Source organism: Cotesia glomerata, linkage group LG10 (genome assembly GCF_020080835.1).
Source record: "Cotesia glomerata isolate CgM1 linkage group LG10, MPM_Cglom_v2.3, whole genome shotgun sequence".
In the NCBI taxonomy this organism is placed as follows: Eukaryota; Metazoa; Arthropoda; class Insecta; order Hymenoptera; family Braconidae; genus Cotesia; species Cotesia glomerata.
In genome coordinates this window covers 7,575,443-7,595,505 of record NC_058167.1, presented here as the reverse complement: position 1 = coordinate 7,595,505, position 20,063 = coordinate 7,575,443, and the positions used below count along the sequence as shown (strand labels likewise).

The 20,063-nt window shown below is 31.3% G+C and overlaps 1 protein-coding gene across 1 annotated transcript in view; it reads left to right on the top strand.

The window, feature by feature from the left end:
- The first annotated feature begins 9,375 nt into the window (after positions 1–9,375).
- The window catches only part of LOC123272391 (protein vestigial), a 57,981-nt gene continuing 47,293 nt past the window's right edge, over positions 9,376–20,063 (top strand). The window contains exon 1 of the mRNA XM_044739126.1: positions 9,376–10,636. Within this exon, the coding sequence (XP_044595061.1) occupies positions 10,439–10,636 (198 nt within the window). The 5' untranslated portion in view covers positions 9,376–10,438. The remainder of the gene's footprint in view (positions 10,637–20,063) is intronic.

Genomic DNA, 20,063 nt, shown 5'->3' with positions numbered 1-20,063 from the left:
GTAGATATTCTACCAATAGGTTACATATTGTGATACGTAGAAACGGAAAATTGATTTGTAAAAAGTTTATTTTTAACTTTTATACTAGTATTCTACGCAGGTTTTATAGTAAAACATTTATTTTTTAATTGCTACTTGCTCTAAATTTTTTCAATCCCTCTCGTTTTTTTTAACTCTCTTTTATACAAAATTCTATTGAATTCTATTTCTGTAAATTGTTTATTGCTCGCATGACATCGTCTCGAATTCGCGGTTGTCTATTTTGAGATAATCCAGGAAATTTTCACATAAATAATAAATAGAAAGTTTACAGCAGGTAGAGATAAAGCTAGATCAATAAAATTACATAAAGTCCAATTAATAATTGAAAAAAAATTGATATCATTTGATACAGTTGAAGTAAATAATGGAGTTTAAAATAGAACACACGCAAAGAATTTACATTTGCGTTTAACGACTGCAAATTTAAACTTCCGCTTTTAAATTTCTTTCATATTAGTGATTATATTTAGACCTCAGTTATTGATACTCAAGGGTCGTAAAACTTTGTGAAAATATTCTTATTGTATTTCAATGGATCTTTTATTTACTCACAACTTGTCAGTTAAGTGTGTCCATGCTGATATGTTTCCAATTGGCACCTGTCCATTAATTTGCACTTTACTTCTCAATCCTCAATGATATAATTTGAAAGTGGGTTTATGCAAAACTTTTCTTTAGTTCAAATGTTTTAAGTATGCATCATATACAGCAACAATTATTAGTATTAATTTAATCCAAATGAACTGGTTATACTAACGAGATTATTACGCCCATCAATAACATAATATTGTTCACTGGTACAAGGAGTTTTTAATATTTAATAAGTTTGATTGAACGTTTAAAAATAATTGCTTACAATTTTATTAATTGACTGCAATAATTTATTCGCTTATCGATCAATTAGATTGTATAAATGATAAGAACAATAAGTTATGCAGTAAACTTGTAATTGAACGGAATGAACGTGTTAAACGAGTTAAATTTAGGAATAATTGTCGTAAATTTGGATTCCCTGGAGGGTAAGTTAGCAATAAACGCTCCAGGGAGTAGAGTTGAGATGTTGTTTATTAAAGGCCAGGTCAGAGGGAATGTCATAATGGAGCTTGAAAATTGAAGTGGGTCATCAATATGACTACTCGTCAGTCATAATATGAATACGTCAGTTGATATAAATAAATTAAAACTCATATCATATGCACCGTTCATGATTAATACCGATACTCATACCCATAATATCTCTCTGCATATAATAACAATAAGAATAAATGTAGGTAACATAAGTACACGGCTCGGTAATTTAAACTCGGGTCTTATAAGGAGTTTGCCAGCTTTTATGTATCTACATGCAAGAAAAAAATAAAAATAAAAAAAACACACCAGATCTCGTTGTGTTTTTGGAGGTATTAAATTAACCGTGAAAATAACAAATCAAATTGGTCATGCCGTCATTAAAGAAAAAATAAAATGATAGTAAAAATGTTAACAGCAGCAGCAGACAGACGAGTCACGACCTTTTGTCTCTTCTTCCATCCGCAAAACTTACTCGAAAATAAAACCGGTTAGTCAACAAACGGTGAGAGTAAGTGAATAAAGAAGTATAAGAGCACCACTGCTTGAAATCACCACCGATGTCCACCAGAACATTCAAAATCGCTGTTTATGACTGCCGGGACCTTTTTTTGGATTCGGCATGACATAACGATGAGTCAGGCCTTGCAAAATTTTTATCCCATTGTCCTTAATATTTTACGATTTACTTTTTTCATTCTGATCTAATTTATTTTTTACGGGCTAAAAACTCTTTCTTATTGCATCAGTAAATTTGAACAGTGTTATAGCAAAGTAGTAAACACAAATAGAAATATGCAATGTATGATAAATAAATCATTGGTATTTAAAAAAAATAAAATAAAAAAAAAATAAAAAGTTATGCTAGAAACTACAGAGTTACCATTGACACTCTTATACTACAGTCAGCTTTCTCGGAAGGATCGTATCTATCTTCATTTTATGTGGTTTTAATTAGACCTCTAACAAAGCTATAATTATCTAGATTGTATTAGAAAAAATAAGGAATACTTTGAAAAGCATTGTCAAAAATTATTTTATTTATTTATTAATTTAAAATGTCAATCTTATTCTCGCGATTTACCTTAATTGATTTTGATACGTCGGAATTCATTGATCAACAGTGATTGACGATCGATTGAACCATCAATCATCGACACACAAAACACACCACCAATTATTATATTAAAATTTATTAACACATTTTGTTTTTTATAAATCAACTTCAGTCATTATCTTGAATATTTATTTTTTATTTTATTCAACCGCTGTAATATAAAAAAAAAAGAAATACTCGCAGAAATTGCCCGCAATCTTTTGATATTTTTATTAAGTATATCGTGATTAAATAAAACTAGAATTATCGAACAGAACATTCTTACAGATTATCCGCGTATTATAATAATAACAGTAATAAAGTGGACTAACCGAATTGGGCAATAACGGCTTTATTAAAAACAGAGCATTGGATTTTATTTAATTCTCGCAAATTTTTCATCACCGACGCTTTCAGATATTTTTGGATACATCTGTTTAATTTATAAATAATGAAAGTTTTTTTCAGAGTAACAGAACGTTGCGTAAACTGTCTTTAAATAAATTTACAATGGCTAAATTCTAAAAAAATTGATAAATGATTATACATTTTGTCATACGATGAAATATAACCAGCTGCAGATATTTAAATCGACATAAAAATATTTTTTATTTTTTTTTTTCCTCGGGGCATATTGTGACAACTTGTATACGTCATGTCTTAAATTTTATTGGGTATTATAACCCATAAAAAATTTCCTTTTGACAACAACGACAACAAAAAATGACATCGAGGCTAATACGAGGCAACTATATGTTTAATTTTTGTTATCATAAATCTAAGACATTACGCAAGTGTGTATGCTCGTACATAAGTAGTGAAGGCGGTAGAGTAGCTTTGAAGCAAGAAATTCCCTGATGTAAGTAAAGAAATTACCCGATTCCTACTGCGTCGCTAAATTCCTTGGGTGGTCGTCTCTATTTAACTCTACTCGACAAAACTCATTACTTTTTATCAAATTAATCTTTATTATCAATCTAATTTCATGTACAACATGTATATTTTTAGATATTAACTCGGTTATACTTATACATATTATTGTACCCTTAATTCTCAGCGCGGTATTTACGAATTGATAGATCAGAAAGCTGAATAATTTAAGACTCGCTCGTTGGTGGAATATGGTATATTTTAAAACATTAAAACAAGCATTAATGCTCTACTAGTATATATCCGCTAAAAGCGTCTACTTTCATACACTCTTTGAATCCTCATCTATGCTGCTCTCGGGAAAATAATTACTGTAATTTAAAGTACGCTTGGGGATGATCATACGGGTGGTCTCAGTGATTCATTCCTTTCACTATGTATCTGTACATAAATATCTATATATTCCTATCCCATACTGTTTGCTTTTACCTATCATATTTATCTGTGATTCCCAGTGATAACATTCAAACAACTATTTCTGTTTTCATTAGCGTACAAGCTACTTATAGCGTATTACTCTTATAGTGATCACATTCATCATCATGACCACAAATAGCTTTTCGATGATCTGTTTTATTATTATATCATAAATGATATGAGACAATGACGATCAGATAATTTTCTATCATAATTATAAACAATCAGTCTCAAGCATTATTCGTTTTCTCGGTAATAAATTAACAGTGACATTTTGTAATACACGACAAGAGATATGTTTAGATTCTTAGATAGCAAATACTTTGATTCGTCATGTCTATAATAATCGTTGACTATATCTAATAATAAAAAATAACACCCAACGTTAAGATTATTGAGTATAAAGAGTGCCAAAGCCAAGATTTATCTATTTTATTATTATTGCCCTTGGTATTCATTTCTTTTAAGATTACTTACACTATCTATAAATTATTAATACAAATATGCAAAGATCATTACTTTCTTCTTATTAATAATTGATAACATTTTACACTCAATGCTGTTTCTATTGAAAGGATTAAAATCGTAAACAAACAAATGATCAGATTACCCAACAAGCTTTGCAAAAAGTTTTATTGAGTATCGCGAACTTGAACCTGTATTTTTTGCTATGTCAAAAGCTTGTTATTTATTAAAGTTGTTTTCCTTTGTTGATACCCACCAGCTGGGTATTATTATATTAAATTCGATTCCCGCTGTAAAATGTACGATAATATTACCTTTGTATTGGTAAAAGTAACGTTTAACAACCCACACAATGGACCAAAAGTTTCCATATGATAGTAAGTGTGAGCGTAAGTAACGATCTCCTTTTCTTTTTTTTGTTTTATTATTTGCAACCGCCCGGAGAGAAAAAGTAAAAGAGTAAACTAGTTGTCTTATTTAGATAGTGTACGCGAGAAGAGCTAAACCTAAGAGAGAAAAACAGCCAACGCTTACTAGTGGTGACGATGAGTCTTGAATGAACCCACGCAACTTTTGCCGGATACCGTAATATAACTTGGCACACCCTCGCTCAAGGATATGTTTTTTTTTTCTAAATATTTTCTCCACTGTTACCTCTGTTGTCTCGTTTGATCGTTAATTTTAAAACTCCATTTCTCAACCAACTATTTATTTCAATAAATCTGGGTAGTTTCATGTTTCTTCTCGGCAATTTCAAAGACTCGAGACCTAATAAATGTTAACCATAAATATCTCAAGGCTAATAATAGATATATCATCCATACATTAGGATTATATGATAATGTTCAGTGAGTATAGTGCATCGTGTCAATATAAATCGATAGCTGTGCAACCAATACTTATAATGCTACTGGTACTGCTACTGAAAGATAATCTACATAGCAAGTATACTGATAGAGTGGTGATGTCTTTCATATAGGAAGAGATGCAGTACGTAGTAAAGTACCATTGCATCATCAGCATAAACTCTCAAGCTCAAGTCGGCGCCAGTTTAATACAAATACAAATACAAGTACTAATTCAAATGCATATTTAGGCATTCGTCACTCTAACCGCGTCCCCATTTAATAGTGCATAAAACTTATTCTTGACTTTACTGGCATGAGTATTACCATACATAACATAACAGAGCAGTATCTTTTATCTTGCTGTCATTTTTTATATTCTTTTTCTTCAACTGTATGGTATGCTTCGCATTCTGCGGTTTCTGGATAGGGTTATGCAGAAACCGTCAAATATTCTCAAAATATATTAATTTGTATGCACAACCATTAATGTTTTATTGTTTGAAAACGTTATTCTGTTGATACAAGTGCTGTTAATGTTATTCTTTCTTCATGTTTAATGAATATTTCCAATATGTTCAGTTGTGTCAGGAATATTTTATTTATTTTTTTTTTTTTTTTTTTTTTTTTACTGGGGCGATTATAAAATATTATTTTTATCAATTATTTCAGATGATGACTTATCATTTTTTACTATTATAAATAGCGGCAAATATGTACACAATGACAGCATAACTATAATTCATGCGGAAGTGTGGTCAATTGATCGAGATTTTTTCTTAATTACCGCCATTCACTTAACGTCCGTTAACGCGTCTATTGTATTTAGATAACAATAAAAAATGATTAATTCTTCAATTGCCAATAGTTCTAACGACTATAATCATGGTAGTGATCGAAATAATTGAAGACATTTATCTGCAGGCTCGACGATTGGAGAACGGAATATGTAAGTATAGTTTACTATTACCAAGTGAATAGAGAATAGAAAATAAAGGCGCAGATATTAAAATGCCAATACTAAAACTTGAGGAAATGAATTTTAAAATATATTTACACCAAGTGATTTTGAACAAGATGGAACAGTTTGTTTCTTGAATATAAATAGTATATACTTAAAACTCTTTTAATGTACGAAGCGTAATGACGTGAGAAAGGTCACAATCTGGAATCTATGACGTGAGCTTACATCTATTTCGTTTGAATTTTATAATATCGTCGAGTTATCTACTAACTGTTGTTATCTATTTTTAGCGACACGGTAATTCCTCATTTTTATCATTTTTAACTCAACAAAATATTATTTTAATTTATTAAATATGCATTGTTAGTTTTTGATCTTCAGAATGTTCTTTCTGGCCAGTCTATTTGTAATCATTTAATTTATGACCATGCTTTAATTATTCCATCAGAAGATATCATGTTTTTTTTTACTAATCGTTCATCTAAATTAAGCATAATTTATAGCTTTTTTTAATAGTACGTTATGTCATTCATATAGAAATATTTTTTAATGACCTTATAATTTTTTTCACCTTAACAATTTAATTTTTTGATAACTGATGGTAATAAATGAAATAACAACCATAGAAAATTTAGCCCAGTTAAATTTAAAGAACCGAGGAAATAAATTATTATCATACTCAAATATTTAATGAATTTACAATTGAGGCGCGACGATGGGAGTGTTTCAAGACGAATTTTTAAGACCACCAGATCGCAGTTGATTTATTCTCCTCATTTAAGTTTAGCAAACAAAGAAAAGTGTATCAAGGTCCTATTCAGAAAGTAATTGGGATAATCAAAAACTACTTAATCTTGGTGATACTTCATAAATATTGATGAGAGCCATAGATATTTAGAGCAAATAATTCAGCATCAATACCTGACATATATTTCAATTATTTCTTTTTTTTTAATTATACCTCAAAATTTGAAGGTAATTAGCATACCCATTCTCATTTTCTGTTATATCGACTGACAGTAATATATCAACTGACGGTTACTCTTATTGAGCGTTGATACACCAAATGTATTACATAAAATTTCTCTTTTGTCAGAGTATCATACAATAAATCTATAATAAGACTATAGATATATCTCAGTTTTACAGTTTCAAGAAATTCTTTTTCGGAGCATAATTATTGTAACTTAAAATTCATGATTTCTTAGGCTTGACTGAATGAAATTTCTCGTTCAATGATAAAAATCGAGTCTCAAAACATTATGAGATCCTAAGACAATTTAAATTTCTATTTTAAAATATTATATTGTTTATAAAACTGATTTTTTCCCAATTATAGTTGGTGGTTTTAGACATTATCAAAAATTTATGTGATCAAAAGGAGAAAATAATTTTCTTTCTGTAATCGGTTTATTTAGAAAGACAAAATATATAATTAAGAGTAATGTAAGACTGTCAGTAGGGCCAAAAAAAAATTAAAGCAAAAATCACTTGAGTCGACAATTTAGAATTGGACAGTACAGAAGAGGGGGCGGATGCTGAGGAATCTCCTAATTTGCTATTTCAACATTCCATACGATCTTTGTGTTGCTCATGGGTTTCGTGGGACTCACTTTCGTGAGAGAGAGACTGCTTTATACTTTGGAATTGTCAAAAAACGTAATTATTCGGAGCACGCGGTTCGCAACTTCATTTTTTTTTCCTTAAACCTCTTTAGAAATCTTTTACTCCGTTTTCTTCATCATCCAAAGAGTCTTTTCACCGAGATAAACAACTGCTATTTATCTTCTGTAAAGACTTTAACTCGATTGTTTCATCATCACATAATGACAATAGTCACACTGCGTAGTTCTTTATGTTTTCGATCATAGAATACTCACATAATTGTTTTCTTTGTTTTTGAAAAATAATCCCATTATCTTCTAAACAATTCGAGATATTAAAATGACAACAACTCGCCCAACGTAGCTCAATGAATAAGCGGTTCAATAAATAAATAATAACTTCAATAAATCAACTGATAAATATTAATAAAGCTTTGCATCAATATAATAATTCAAAGCCGTATTTCACTGAAAGAAAAATAAAATTCTAGACAACAAAATTTTTAGTCTTTTATGATGCACCTATTTATGCATCAGCAGAAAAGGATTATCCACGCGCGCATCAAAAGAGTAATTCATATATAGAATACAATGGATTTTGGTACTTGCCATCAACCAAAGCATTATTTTTCCCACATCATTGTCTCCATTGATCGCGGGTTGTCTGGCTAACTCACCCTCTACCCTACGCTTCAATATCAATGACAAATTTAATGCCTGACTATTAACAGTGGGAGTGTAACTTTCAGCATTGTCAAGTGGATAAGACACGTGTGCTTGTTTACCCTCCTAATATTGTTATTATCATTTCAATATAATATTTTATTAGATGGTCCAGACGAGAAATATACATAATTGAGGGTAAGCAATGTTTTAGATGTCATTCGAGCAATAAATATGTATATAGAGCACACACAGAACTGTGAATTGCCAAAAAAATTACAATCAGGGTGCATCGTCATGGTTGTTACCGATTTTACGGGATTGGACACCCTTTACAAAGCTGTTGGGACCTGCTGGATTACATACTGGATTAGTTACAGAGTATGTTTGAACAACATTTGATACGGTCAAGTGTTTAATCTAACTTTTTCTGCTGTTTATATGGATGGATCAAATTATGTTACACACCCGGAAAACCATCGTTTCAGAAAAAAAATTTTTGAGCTTAATTTCACTCCAATTCTGATCAATTGTATATTGATCATGTTGACTAACTTTAGTTTGTCACTCAGTATATAATGCACAATTGGATGTAAAGTAATTACATCAATGTTGCTGATATAGAATGTCACTAATAAAGTCATGCAGCAACAAAACATTGTAATTTAATCTTAAAATGATAAAACAAAAAATAATTAAAGAAAAATCATGATTTATCTGAGAATTTAGTCGGATGAATCGTTTCATTCCTCAGTATTTTAAGCAGGAAATTAAGCTTCCCGAAACACCACGAAACTGTTAATTAAGACTCATTATCCTCCTGGTCTGGAGTGTCGGGTAGTGAAGAGAAGATGGAGAAGAAAAAGAACAAGACTAAGAAGAAGAAGATGAAGCAGAAGGAGAAAAAGAAAGAAGCTGTTCGGTAGTGATTCGGGATAATCAAAAAAGCAGTGACCAACAAAAATAAAAGGTGCGATGACCATACTGCAAGAAAATCATCATTATACTATTGATTGTCATCATCATCATCATCATCATCATATTTTTCATCCCCATGGGATTGGAGGACAATATGAGATTTTGAAAAGACGAAATTATGATGAAGATGAGGAAGAGGATTTTGGATGAGGATAAGGTAGATATGATGATAGTTTTAATCCTACGGAACTTGTTAATACCAGCGGGTTGCAAACTAGCCAGGGGTTCATTGTGGGATCAATACAAACGGGAGATGAGTGCTGTAGGAGTGGCACACAAGGCAGTCTCATTGGACAGAAGAAAGGTAGCATGCGATTGGTTGCGGTTGGTACTGCCAGGAGGCGTATCCCGTTTGTACAGCAGTCGTAGGAGCAGTAGGAGCTGGGGTGATCAGGCGGTTCTCGACCCTCGACGTCATCCTATATATACTCCTGTATTCCTTGGTAGGGTTGAGAATGTGTATGTATCTGTATCTGTATCTGTTTCTGTATGCTCAAAGGGAGTCGTGAGTTAGCAGGAGATAGCTGTAGGGAGAGAAGAGACAGCCCGACTAAAAAGACACCGGGGAAAGGCATCGGCTAGAAAAAAAGCTCTTGCCGGTGGGAGAGGGTGACACGGGCCCTCGATTCAGTCTGTGTTTGTCCACCAGAGACTCTGTACCGTATTCGTCCTCCATCTAATCCAACACTATCCCAGCCAGCTCTATCTTTTACTTTTAATTATGTCCACACATATTCAGTGAAATTAGTGAATTAAAAAAACTACACCTGCTGGTTGTTCACATACTCTTCAATCAAGGATATTATTTTTGAGTTGTTGCGTTTAGAAAAATATTTTCTGGTGCAAGTGTGTAAAAGCCTCATAATTGTATATTCAATCTATTAGTGAGTAAATTAATTTATTAGTGATTCCAAAAGTGAAAATATTATATTATGATAATGATGATGATGATGATGATGATGATGATGTATGGATGAATGGAATATATTGATGACTAGTTGTCAGCGACAATGAGAGTGTTAACCGTCGGGTGACAGATTATTTTGCCAGTGATTGTAAATAGTGAGTGTTATTATAAATAAACAAAAGTGGACAGAAGATGAATGAACTGCTATGATCATTCTTTGATAATGATTAGCGGTTCTGCGACTGAATAGCAATTGACTGATAGCAATAGTTTTTTTTATTGAGGAGGAAAGAAGAGATAAGGAATAAAGAGCTGCTGGGAGGGCAACACCAGCTTGAGTTTATTACCGGAAGAAAATAACGGAGTGTGGAGGAAGTTTCGAGCGCGGGTTACGCGGGTGCAACGTTCGGGTACGCTAGTCGGCAGGCCGGCTCTGGGGTGCCGGGTCCGGGGGGTGTGATGAGCTGCTCCGAGGTGATGTATCAATATTATCCTTACCTCTATCAGAGGCCACCGCCGCCCCCGCACCCGAGTCATCCTCATGCAGCGCCGCATCCTCATCCACATGCTAATCCACATACTGCTCATCATAGTCCCGCAAGACCTGCGCCTTTTCAACCCTTTTCTACAACTGCTACGGCTCATCAGTATGACAGAGTAAGTAGTCCCTGATATTTAAACATTTTCTTTGATAAAATCGTTTATTTTATGCCAACAACCTCGAAGAATCCTTTTAAACCAACGCTTGTGCATTACATAGGTCTTGAAGAGATAAGAGATCATTTGTATTACCGGTCTGGTTAACATTCATTCAAACATTAAGTATATCAGGCCATCAAATGTTGTATTAATGTTGTTTTTATTATTTCGTCTTCAAGTCAGTTCATTTAACGAGTTAATTAAAAAGAAGAGCCCTTGAATTTATTAAGAAATTTATTTAATTCAAGACGATCAAATTCTTGGTACAAGTTTTTTTTTTCTTACATAGAGTTGATTTTTTTGTCATTGTAGTTTTAGTAAAGATCCAAATTGATAATAACAAAAAATGATGAACCGAGTTATTAATGAAGCAGCTTATTATCGCCCAGCGGGAAGAGATGTATGTTAAAACTGCAGTTTGAGTTATGTCATGTAAAATGTAATCCTTTAGAATAAATATGTTGCCTGGTTGTGTGTATATAAATTGATGGGTGTATTATAATACGATGTATATAATCGGATTAACACTTCCCGAGTGAATAATTAGGCACAAAGGAGGCGGTAGTCTCTAAACTTGTCGGCGGATCTACTCATCATCATATGTGTACACTAGGGTGTGCCAAAAAAATCGGATATTTTTTTTTTTTTCACTTTCCACTCAAAATATCGTAGAAGATGTCGAAACAAAAAGCCTGTCTAAAGGAGGGTTCTTAATTTTAATTTTAAGAGGTCCTCCATCGATTCTGAAGTTTTTCCCATTTAAATAACACGGGAAAAAAATTTTTTTTTTCATTTTTACTGCCGCAACGTCTGAAGATTTCATTTTTTCATAAAATGAACTATTAGACTTCATTTGGGATTAAATTTTGAACAAAAAATTTCATTGGGTCATATTGCTACCATCGAAGCCTGACTTTTTATAAAGCTTTACAGTATCAATTTTCCCCAAATTTCGTGTTTTTCGTAATTTTTAGCTAAACTATCCAAGATAGAATAAAAAGTCAAATAACAATTTTGTAGTCCATTTGACGCACTACAAAAAACATCCAGATAAATTTTTTGTATCATCAATATTTTCAAAGTTAAAGACCAACAAAATCCTATTTTTCTAATTTTTAGCTTTGTTTAAGTGAACCATCGATAAAAATACAAAAAATTTGGTTCTTATTTTTACCTCAGTGGAATTCATTTGAAACTGTTTTCGAAACATAAACAGTTTCAAAGCGTACAGAGCTTTTGACATCTATCTGGCATGGTGGTTGGGTCCTGGAGCTTTAAAGCTTATTCCATTTTTTGGAGAACCGCCTAAAAATATCAACACCAATTCTAAAAACTCTTTATAATCGTCTCGGTCATGCTTTTCCTGAAATATAAAATTTGTAATTGAATGTTGAGGATCTGAATTAAGATTTGTGACTAATCAAAAATTAACCGCAATTATCATTTAGAATTTGAAAAAAACACTATGATCCGGTTTTAAATGAGTACTATGCGAATAACGCTACTAAGTCAGAAAATTAGGAGAGTAAAATAATTTCCAATTTTTTATAGTGAGTTCTGAAAGGATGTAACTTTATTAAAAGCTGCTATTTCGAGATGAAATAAAGCATTTTAACTCTTAAATTCTCTACTAATAAAAATGAGACACAGAATTTTTTCACAGGTTTTCCTTTCAGCCCGATCAGAACTAATATTAATCAAAATAATTTTTAAAATTTGTTGATTTTCAAATCTATTTCTGAAAGAGGTTCATTTGACCAAAAAATGTAGACGAGAATTTTGACAATGAAAAGAAAAATTTTATAAGATAATAATAGTGCTCGATAAACAATTACGATTGTTATAGAATATTTTGTAGTTGGTATATGATCGTCGGTGTTTTTGTCTTTGAGTTCATTATTGCGAAACCATAAAGTACTCTCCAAAATAACCAAAACGATGACTTTCTTAAAACTAATGTACAAATGTCAATAATTAGAAAAAATGATTATAATTTAAATACCTGTAGTCGATCAATAATGAAACTTATTATTTCATTTTTTTTTTTCGTGAATTCTTTCATTTATAATTGAATCCTGAATACCAGTTTCAAATTTTGTTTTGTCTATGTTTTTCTAATTATTTTGGAATCGTACAAAAACTGCTACATTAGGAGAACTTACTCCTGGCCAAACAACTTCGACAACGCTTCTTAAAATCAATTCATACATATGATGTCAACATGCCCATATAATAATGGATTTTTTAACATTTTTTCTAATTAGCCGCATGTTCCTTTATCAACTCCTTAAATAAAAATGATTAAAAATATTAATATTACCAATCATCAGCCGGAAGTATAAACTATAATATCGAAAAATATATTCTTGAACCAGTATTAAAATTAAGTTGCATGCAATGAACATAAATGACAAGATCTGAAAAATTTTCTGCACACAAGGTTAGTTTCTTTAAAATTGTAACTTGATGCCAGTAGAAAACGAGGCATTGGAAATATCATGATTCTGGTTAGAAAAATTTTAAATAGGTAAATTAAATGATATATTTAAGAACAACCGTGTCGTCCCGAAGCAACAATATTACGACTTTAAAAAAGCTTTTTTTATATGTGTCATTTTACCAAATAAAATCGATTTAACTCATATTGGAGCTTTCACAAAATCAGACGTGATTTTATTAATATTGGTACTTATTTGCATAAGAATAATGAAGAAATAACAATATTTAAGAAATGAATGAAATTTTAAAAATCATCACTCAATTGTAAGGGCTCCAATTTTTAAAAGATTTCTCTCTCTCTCTCTCTCTCTAATAAAAAAAATACCTTCAAAAAATTTTAAAATAATAGGTAAAGATTATCTTGTCAAAATGACATCGTTTGGTGGAATGATCCACATATTTTTTCGGGAACAGGTGAATGTTGTTTACTAATTCATTTACCTGTATTTGTCGCACATGTGTCAAAGCACATAGCTTTAATCCGATCTGAAATATTCCACTCATTTATGGTTTCCTTGATGGTGATTGCTTGGTTTAAACCAGTCCCACGGTCAAGTTTTGGTACTCCCAATAACTGCTGAGTATTGACACCCGATAAGATTATTGGAAGTCTTTCGACTTTATCCCGGCCAGTAATATCAGGCAGCAACTTTCCATCCCAGTGGATGACAACGCATTGAGCAACTCGTAGATCAGTTTTCAAATCTTCAGCAATCTTTTTTCTTATCTCTCGATCCGATTTCGATGGATCGTACAGTGGCTTACAGAAACATCATTTAAATTGGAAACTAAAGCTATATTAGTAAAAATGTAATAAGTTTTACAATGTAAAATTGTGAAAGGTTAGATATGGAAGGTTTTATCCTGGATTACTATGTGACTAAAGTAATTTGTTAAACAATTATGTTTTTTTGCAGCAATGGTAATAAATAAATAAATAGATACGAAAAAAAAATAATAACTTAAAATACATTAGAAACGCACAATAAAAATAAAAATACTATCATGAAAATGTTGAGGTATTTAAAAAAAACATAATTTTTCGGTAATACTCTCTTATGCGAAAAAAGAAATAAAAAGCATTAGAAATGATTAGATTTCTTATTATATTAAATACTTGTTAATCATTCAATTTTTTTATTTTTAATAATATATCTTGTGGGAGTGGAATGTGTCAAATCATTTTCAATATGTTTACTTAATTAGGGTTGTTTTGAGGATTGGTTAAATAACCTCAATAGACCAAAAACGAAATAAATAATAATAATATTTCTTGACCTATTAAGCGTTATAATGTAAAAAATTAATCTAAGCTAACTTTTTAGAGAATTAAATATACTTTAAATTTTTAATTGAAATTTGTCATTTATCGTTAATAATTTAGAAAATATAGTTGAAAAATTATGAAAATATGACTTATCAGGCTTGTTACTCTGAGCTATTGCGGAGGCAACGAATCTTTCTTATACAATTTTGTAGCAAATTTGATGTACTAAAAAATAAGAACCAAATTTTTTGTATTTTTATCGATGGTTCACTTGAACAAAGCTAAAAATTAGAAAAATAGGATTTTGTTGGTCTGTAACTTTGAAAATATTGATGATTCAAAAAATTTATCTAAATGTTTTTTGTAGTGCGTCAAATGGACTACAAAATTGTCATTTGACTTTTTATTCTATCTTGGATAGTTTAGCTAAAAATTACGAAAAACACGAAATTTGGGGAAAATTGATACTGTAAAGCTTTATAAAAAGTCAGGCTTCGATGGTAGCAATATGACCCAATGAAATTTTTTATTCAAAATTTAATCCTAAATGAGGTCTAATAGTTTATTTTATGAACAAATGAAATCTTCAGACGTTGCGGCAGTAAAAATGAAAAAAAAAAAAAAATTTTCCCGTGTTATTTAAATGGGAAAAAGTTCAGAATCGATGGAGGACCTCTTAAAATTAAAATTAAGAACTCTCCTTTGGACAGGCCTTTTGTTTCGATATCTTCTACGATATTTTGAGCGGAAAGTGAAAAAAAAAAAATATCCGATTTTTTTTGGCACACTCTAGTGTACACATAATACATTATACATAATACATAATAACATATTGTATTAATATCCATCTCTATAGGGTTATAATCAAGCTGAGAATTCAATCATATATAATTTTATACTCTGTGTATTTGTTTAACAACCTGACAAATTAATACCTTTGTCAGAATAATAATGATGATAATAATTAATGAAATTATATTGATAATTTCTGTCCGTCGGAGAAAGCGCGAACATTTAACACACGCATTAACACTAAAAATAGTTTGTTTTTTTAGTTATATGAGTACTTTTATGGGGATATATATAATTTGAATATGTCTGGCAGGAGGTAAAGTGTGCTCCTGGTCACTCCCGGTCTATACGTGATGCATGTAACCATCCGTTCGCGACGGGGTGTCGAATACCATTTAGCTGTTACCGGTATCTTATTTACTCTCTCTTGTACAACCTTTACTTTTTATTATTTATTTATATTTTTTATTATTATTTTTTTATTCGCAGCACACGGGGTTATTTATTGTACTTTTTATTTTTTTTAACAAGTATTAGAACAAACATAAATTTAGTGAGACCATTTAACCCACCACGACGTCAATAAGATTTAATGTTATTGTCAAGTGATTAAGTGGGTAATTTTTGTTAACAAACACTTTTACAAAAATAAAATAAAAATGAGTACATCCATTAGCAAGGGCACTGAATTTCCTAATATAATTAATTGTAAATATAAATAAATTCCATTGAATGAATCAGAGGCATAAAAAATGGTAATTAATTTTGTTTTGTAAATTCTCTATTAGTGTAAGAGTAATTTTTAAAAATCCTCAAATACATAAATAAATAATCCGGATGATCGGTTCTTTCTCAGATTAAAATCTCGTCGAATTATTTTCTAGATTCGAGCTGATGCTTTGAATAAATTATCTGTAGGTAGTCGACTACTACTCGCGTTGATTAAAAGTTATTTCATTATTTATTTCATTTATACATCTGGATGATTTAAAGTGAGACACTTATCGTTTGTTTATTCATCTTTTGTCATTTTTTATCTTCCTGATTGATGAATAACTTTAATTTTCATCAATAATAATAACTTTACTAGAGTATAATGTTATTAATTTGAAATAAAAATGTGAAAAAATGAAATTTTTTGTTGATAAATGTCGTAGTTTAAATAATTTATGATGAAAATAATGTGATAGTAATAAAAATGATGATCAGTAAGGCAAACTTATATATATTTATAAATTTATAAATATATTTAACTGGGAGTGAGTTATAGCATAATTAAGTGAATAAATAACGTATTAAATTAAAAGTTGTTGTTATTTTAGTAAAAAAAGGAGTAAATGCATCAAAGAGGGTTTTATCCGTGGAGATTGGAGCCTCTGGTAGTGAATAATAATGATAATAATATTAAAAATAATTTAACTTACGGTCAGCAGTGAACTTTTCGAGTAAAGCAATAAAGCACGTATAAAAGTGTCTTATATATTCTTGTGGGATTGTACAGAAAGGTATATATTATAAAAGAGTAAGAATAAGAAAAAGAACAAGAGAGATTGAGTGGTAGAGAGATTATTCGAAAAGAGAGAAGAGAGAAAATGAAATGGGTGATAGCGATGGTAAATGAGGAAAGAAAAGAGAAAAGAGACAAGAGCCAGGCGGCTGCCGTGAGAAAACGGGTTGATCGTCCCGCGAGTTTTTAACGTTCCGCACACCGTGTACGAGTAACCGCGCTCGTGTATTCGTCCGACACCGTACCGGCGGAATACGCTCGGCTATTAATTCCCGGGTCCCCGAGGGAAAGAGACAGAGACAGAGATAGAGAAAAAAATAATCAAAAGTTAAGGAGTTAAGGAGAGACACAGACACACACCGGTCACCAAGTGGCTAAGAACCAAAACTAACCAACCCGAGTCCGAGTCCAAGCCCGAGGGTCAGGCCCTAAATAAAAGGAACAAACATTTAAATAAAAGTAAACTTGTGTCGCCAAGTTCCGAACCCAACCCGAGTACCGATTTTACCGATCTTTCGATTCGCCGCCAAACAATACTTTTATCATCATTATTATTATTATCATTATCATCATCATCATCATAATATTATTGTTATGAAATGCTTGCAAGCATTGATTATCACTTTTGTGTCTTAATGTGCTGGTAATTTTTTTTCGAGGATTTTTTTTTGTATATTTTTTGCTATACTATCGTCACTGCTGACATGTGACGAATGTCTTGTCTCACCGATCGCTGTCGACAGTGCTCACGAGCCGCTCTTCCAAAGCGAAACACCGCAAGAGCAAAGAGAAATGTCGACGTACGGCGTACGGATCGCTGAATAAGACGGGTTAGGGTGTATAACATACACCAACACATAAATTACTTTTAATACCGGAGATTAGAGAGCTACTCACTAAAATAAAAAATACTTACACAAATATATGTGTCCTTATGTTTATGCTTATGCTTGAGTGTACTTGTCTTTAACTTTTGATTAAAAAAAAGTCTACCCTTAACTTGTTGGGTTTTTAAATCTCATCAAGTTAACTTTACTTCATTATGATGTAAGCAAGAAGAAAATAACTTTAAGAAAATCTTTGCTAGTTTAAAAGTTTCAAGTCATTAATTAACTTGTAAATTTATTTATAAATTTCTATTTTTCATTCTTTAGATATAAAATGTATTATGTAAGTTATATAGAGACACAAAGTATCAATACATAAGTTTTTGATTGAATTAAATCCGAAGCAGTAGCAGTAAAAGTAGAATGAATACAATTTAAACATGATAATAAATAATAGGATGGTGAATGATTATTGGTCTTTTCATTGAGAAAAGAGAAAGGCCTTCGGTGATTATTTCTGTAAGAGAAAAAGGATTTTTATAATTTTAGAATAAACCGCGTTGATAGTCTAAGTACGTACAAGACTTAATATATATAAATAAATATACCGGCGTTACTGGTCGCCTAAGAATTTATCGCTTTTCCATTACGCAACGACCGCTCGAAAAAATTATGCGACCAACAGATGTACGAAAGAATATAGTGGTAGTAGTCAATAATATGTGTGTACCTAACCTATAACCAGAGACTAGTAGTGACTACTGGAGTCTACCGGAGAGCACAGAGCAGGGAAATCAATAGATCGCGGCAACCAGACCGGAACCATGCTCATTGGTAGTAAATAGTATAAACAGTAAACAGTAAATAGTAACTAGTAACTTAACTTGTGAGTTGTGAGACTACTAAAGTCTATCGATGTCAATGTGTATGTATGAGGATTACTTTTTTTCATCCCTTTTTCTGTCTTACACTCGATCTTCTCCGAATGGAACGGAAACCGGGAGTAGTCTGAAAACCCGTTTATATATAACCAATAAATGTGTGTTGCGAAAGTTTGTTGTTTAATCTCATAAATTTTTAAATCAATTTATATTATACACACACACTTTGATTTTTATTGCCTTTTTGTGCTAAATATTTATCATTATTATTATTTAATACATTTATTTAAATATTCCTTAACTAGTCTATATGTAATCGAGGCTCCCAGTGGCCCTTTCAACAGTGTAGTGATATCATGGGGATGGCGGATGTTGTAGATGTGGATTTTCAAACGAACCGCAAAAGTGTTTACCTGCTGACCAAATTTTACGATCGTCTCGACGAGGTGGCGATGTGTCTCCTGGGTTATCGGTATCCCGAGATCTTCCCGGCAAAGGCAAAACTACGCGAGTTTTAGTAGTCGTTTATTCTCATACTACCTTTTTTATTTATTTATTTTTTCTTTTTTTATTTATACATAGAGACCGTTTTATCTCTATCTCGGAGAAAATACTACGACTATTGCACCAAAAATAATTTAATATTGCGAATTTGGTTTCTCATCTCATGTAACATTGAAGTCCAAACCCAAACAAGACTTTGAGGATAAAAATTTATATTTTAAACCCACCGAGCTCAGACAGAGAATGGAGTTGTTGGTTGCCTTTTTATTTTGTTCTTTTAATCTCTCGTATTCCTTTGTAGTCACTGATCCAACTGATACTCTCGAGTATAAGCGAAAAGCTTACCACCGTATTTATTCGACAAAATCCGAGGATAAGTCAATTATTTCAAAATAAATACCAAATAAAAGATTTAAAGATTGTTGTTATGCAATTAATTGTATGGTATCATTAACAAATAAATGAATGATATTATCCACGTGGCAGGGAAGGCCGTCTGGGGAATTAATAAAAATAAGATCGAGTATAATATGAAATGGAGAATGATGGAATGAAAAAGAAGTAATGATGATGATAATAATAATAAAAAGCAAGTTTTCTTAACTTGAGGCGTTTAGTGTATAAATTATAACGACTTGTAGTTTTTGCTTCTGTCACATGTTGACTCTCATCTTCGCTCTTCGCTACTCCCTTCTTATTCTAAACTCTCTCGGGGTTATACTTGGTATCTTGCCTTCAGTCGAGAGTTTTCTAGGTTCCTACATAAATTAAAACCAGCAACAGCATCGCAACGTCCCCATTCCCATCAACTATCTCGCTTCGAACATTTTTTTCTCAAAAACTTATATATTTTACTTTACTTATCTCCGCCTTTGTTCAAGGATATTTTTACCTATAAATACTTAAATGTTGATTAATAAATTCATTTACTCATTTGCTCATGTCAATATCACTTTTCCAAGGATATAGAATCATCTTTTCAATTTATTTTAAAAAAAATTATTTTAAAGATTATTTCTCTTGAGCAAGTTAATATTTTATCAGTATAACTATGAAGATAAATTAAACGAAATTATAATTTAATAAAGATGTTAAACATATGTAGAAC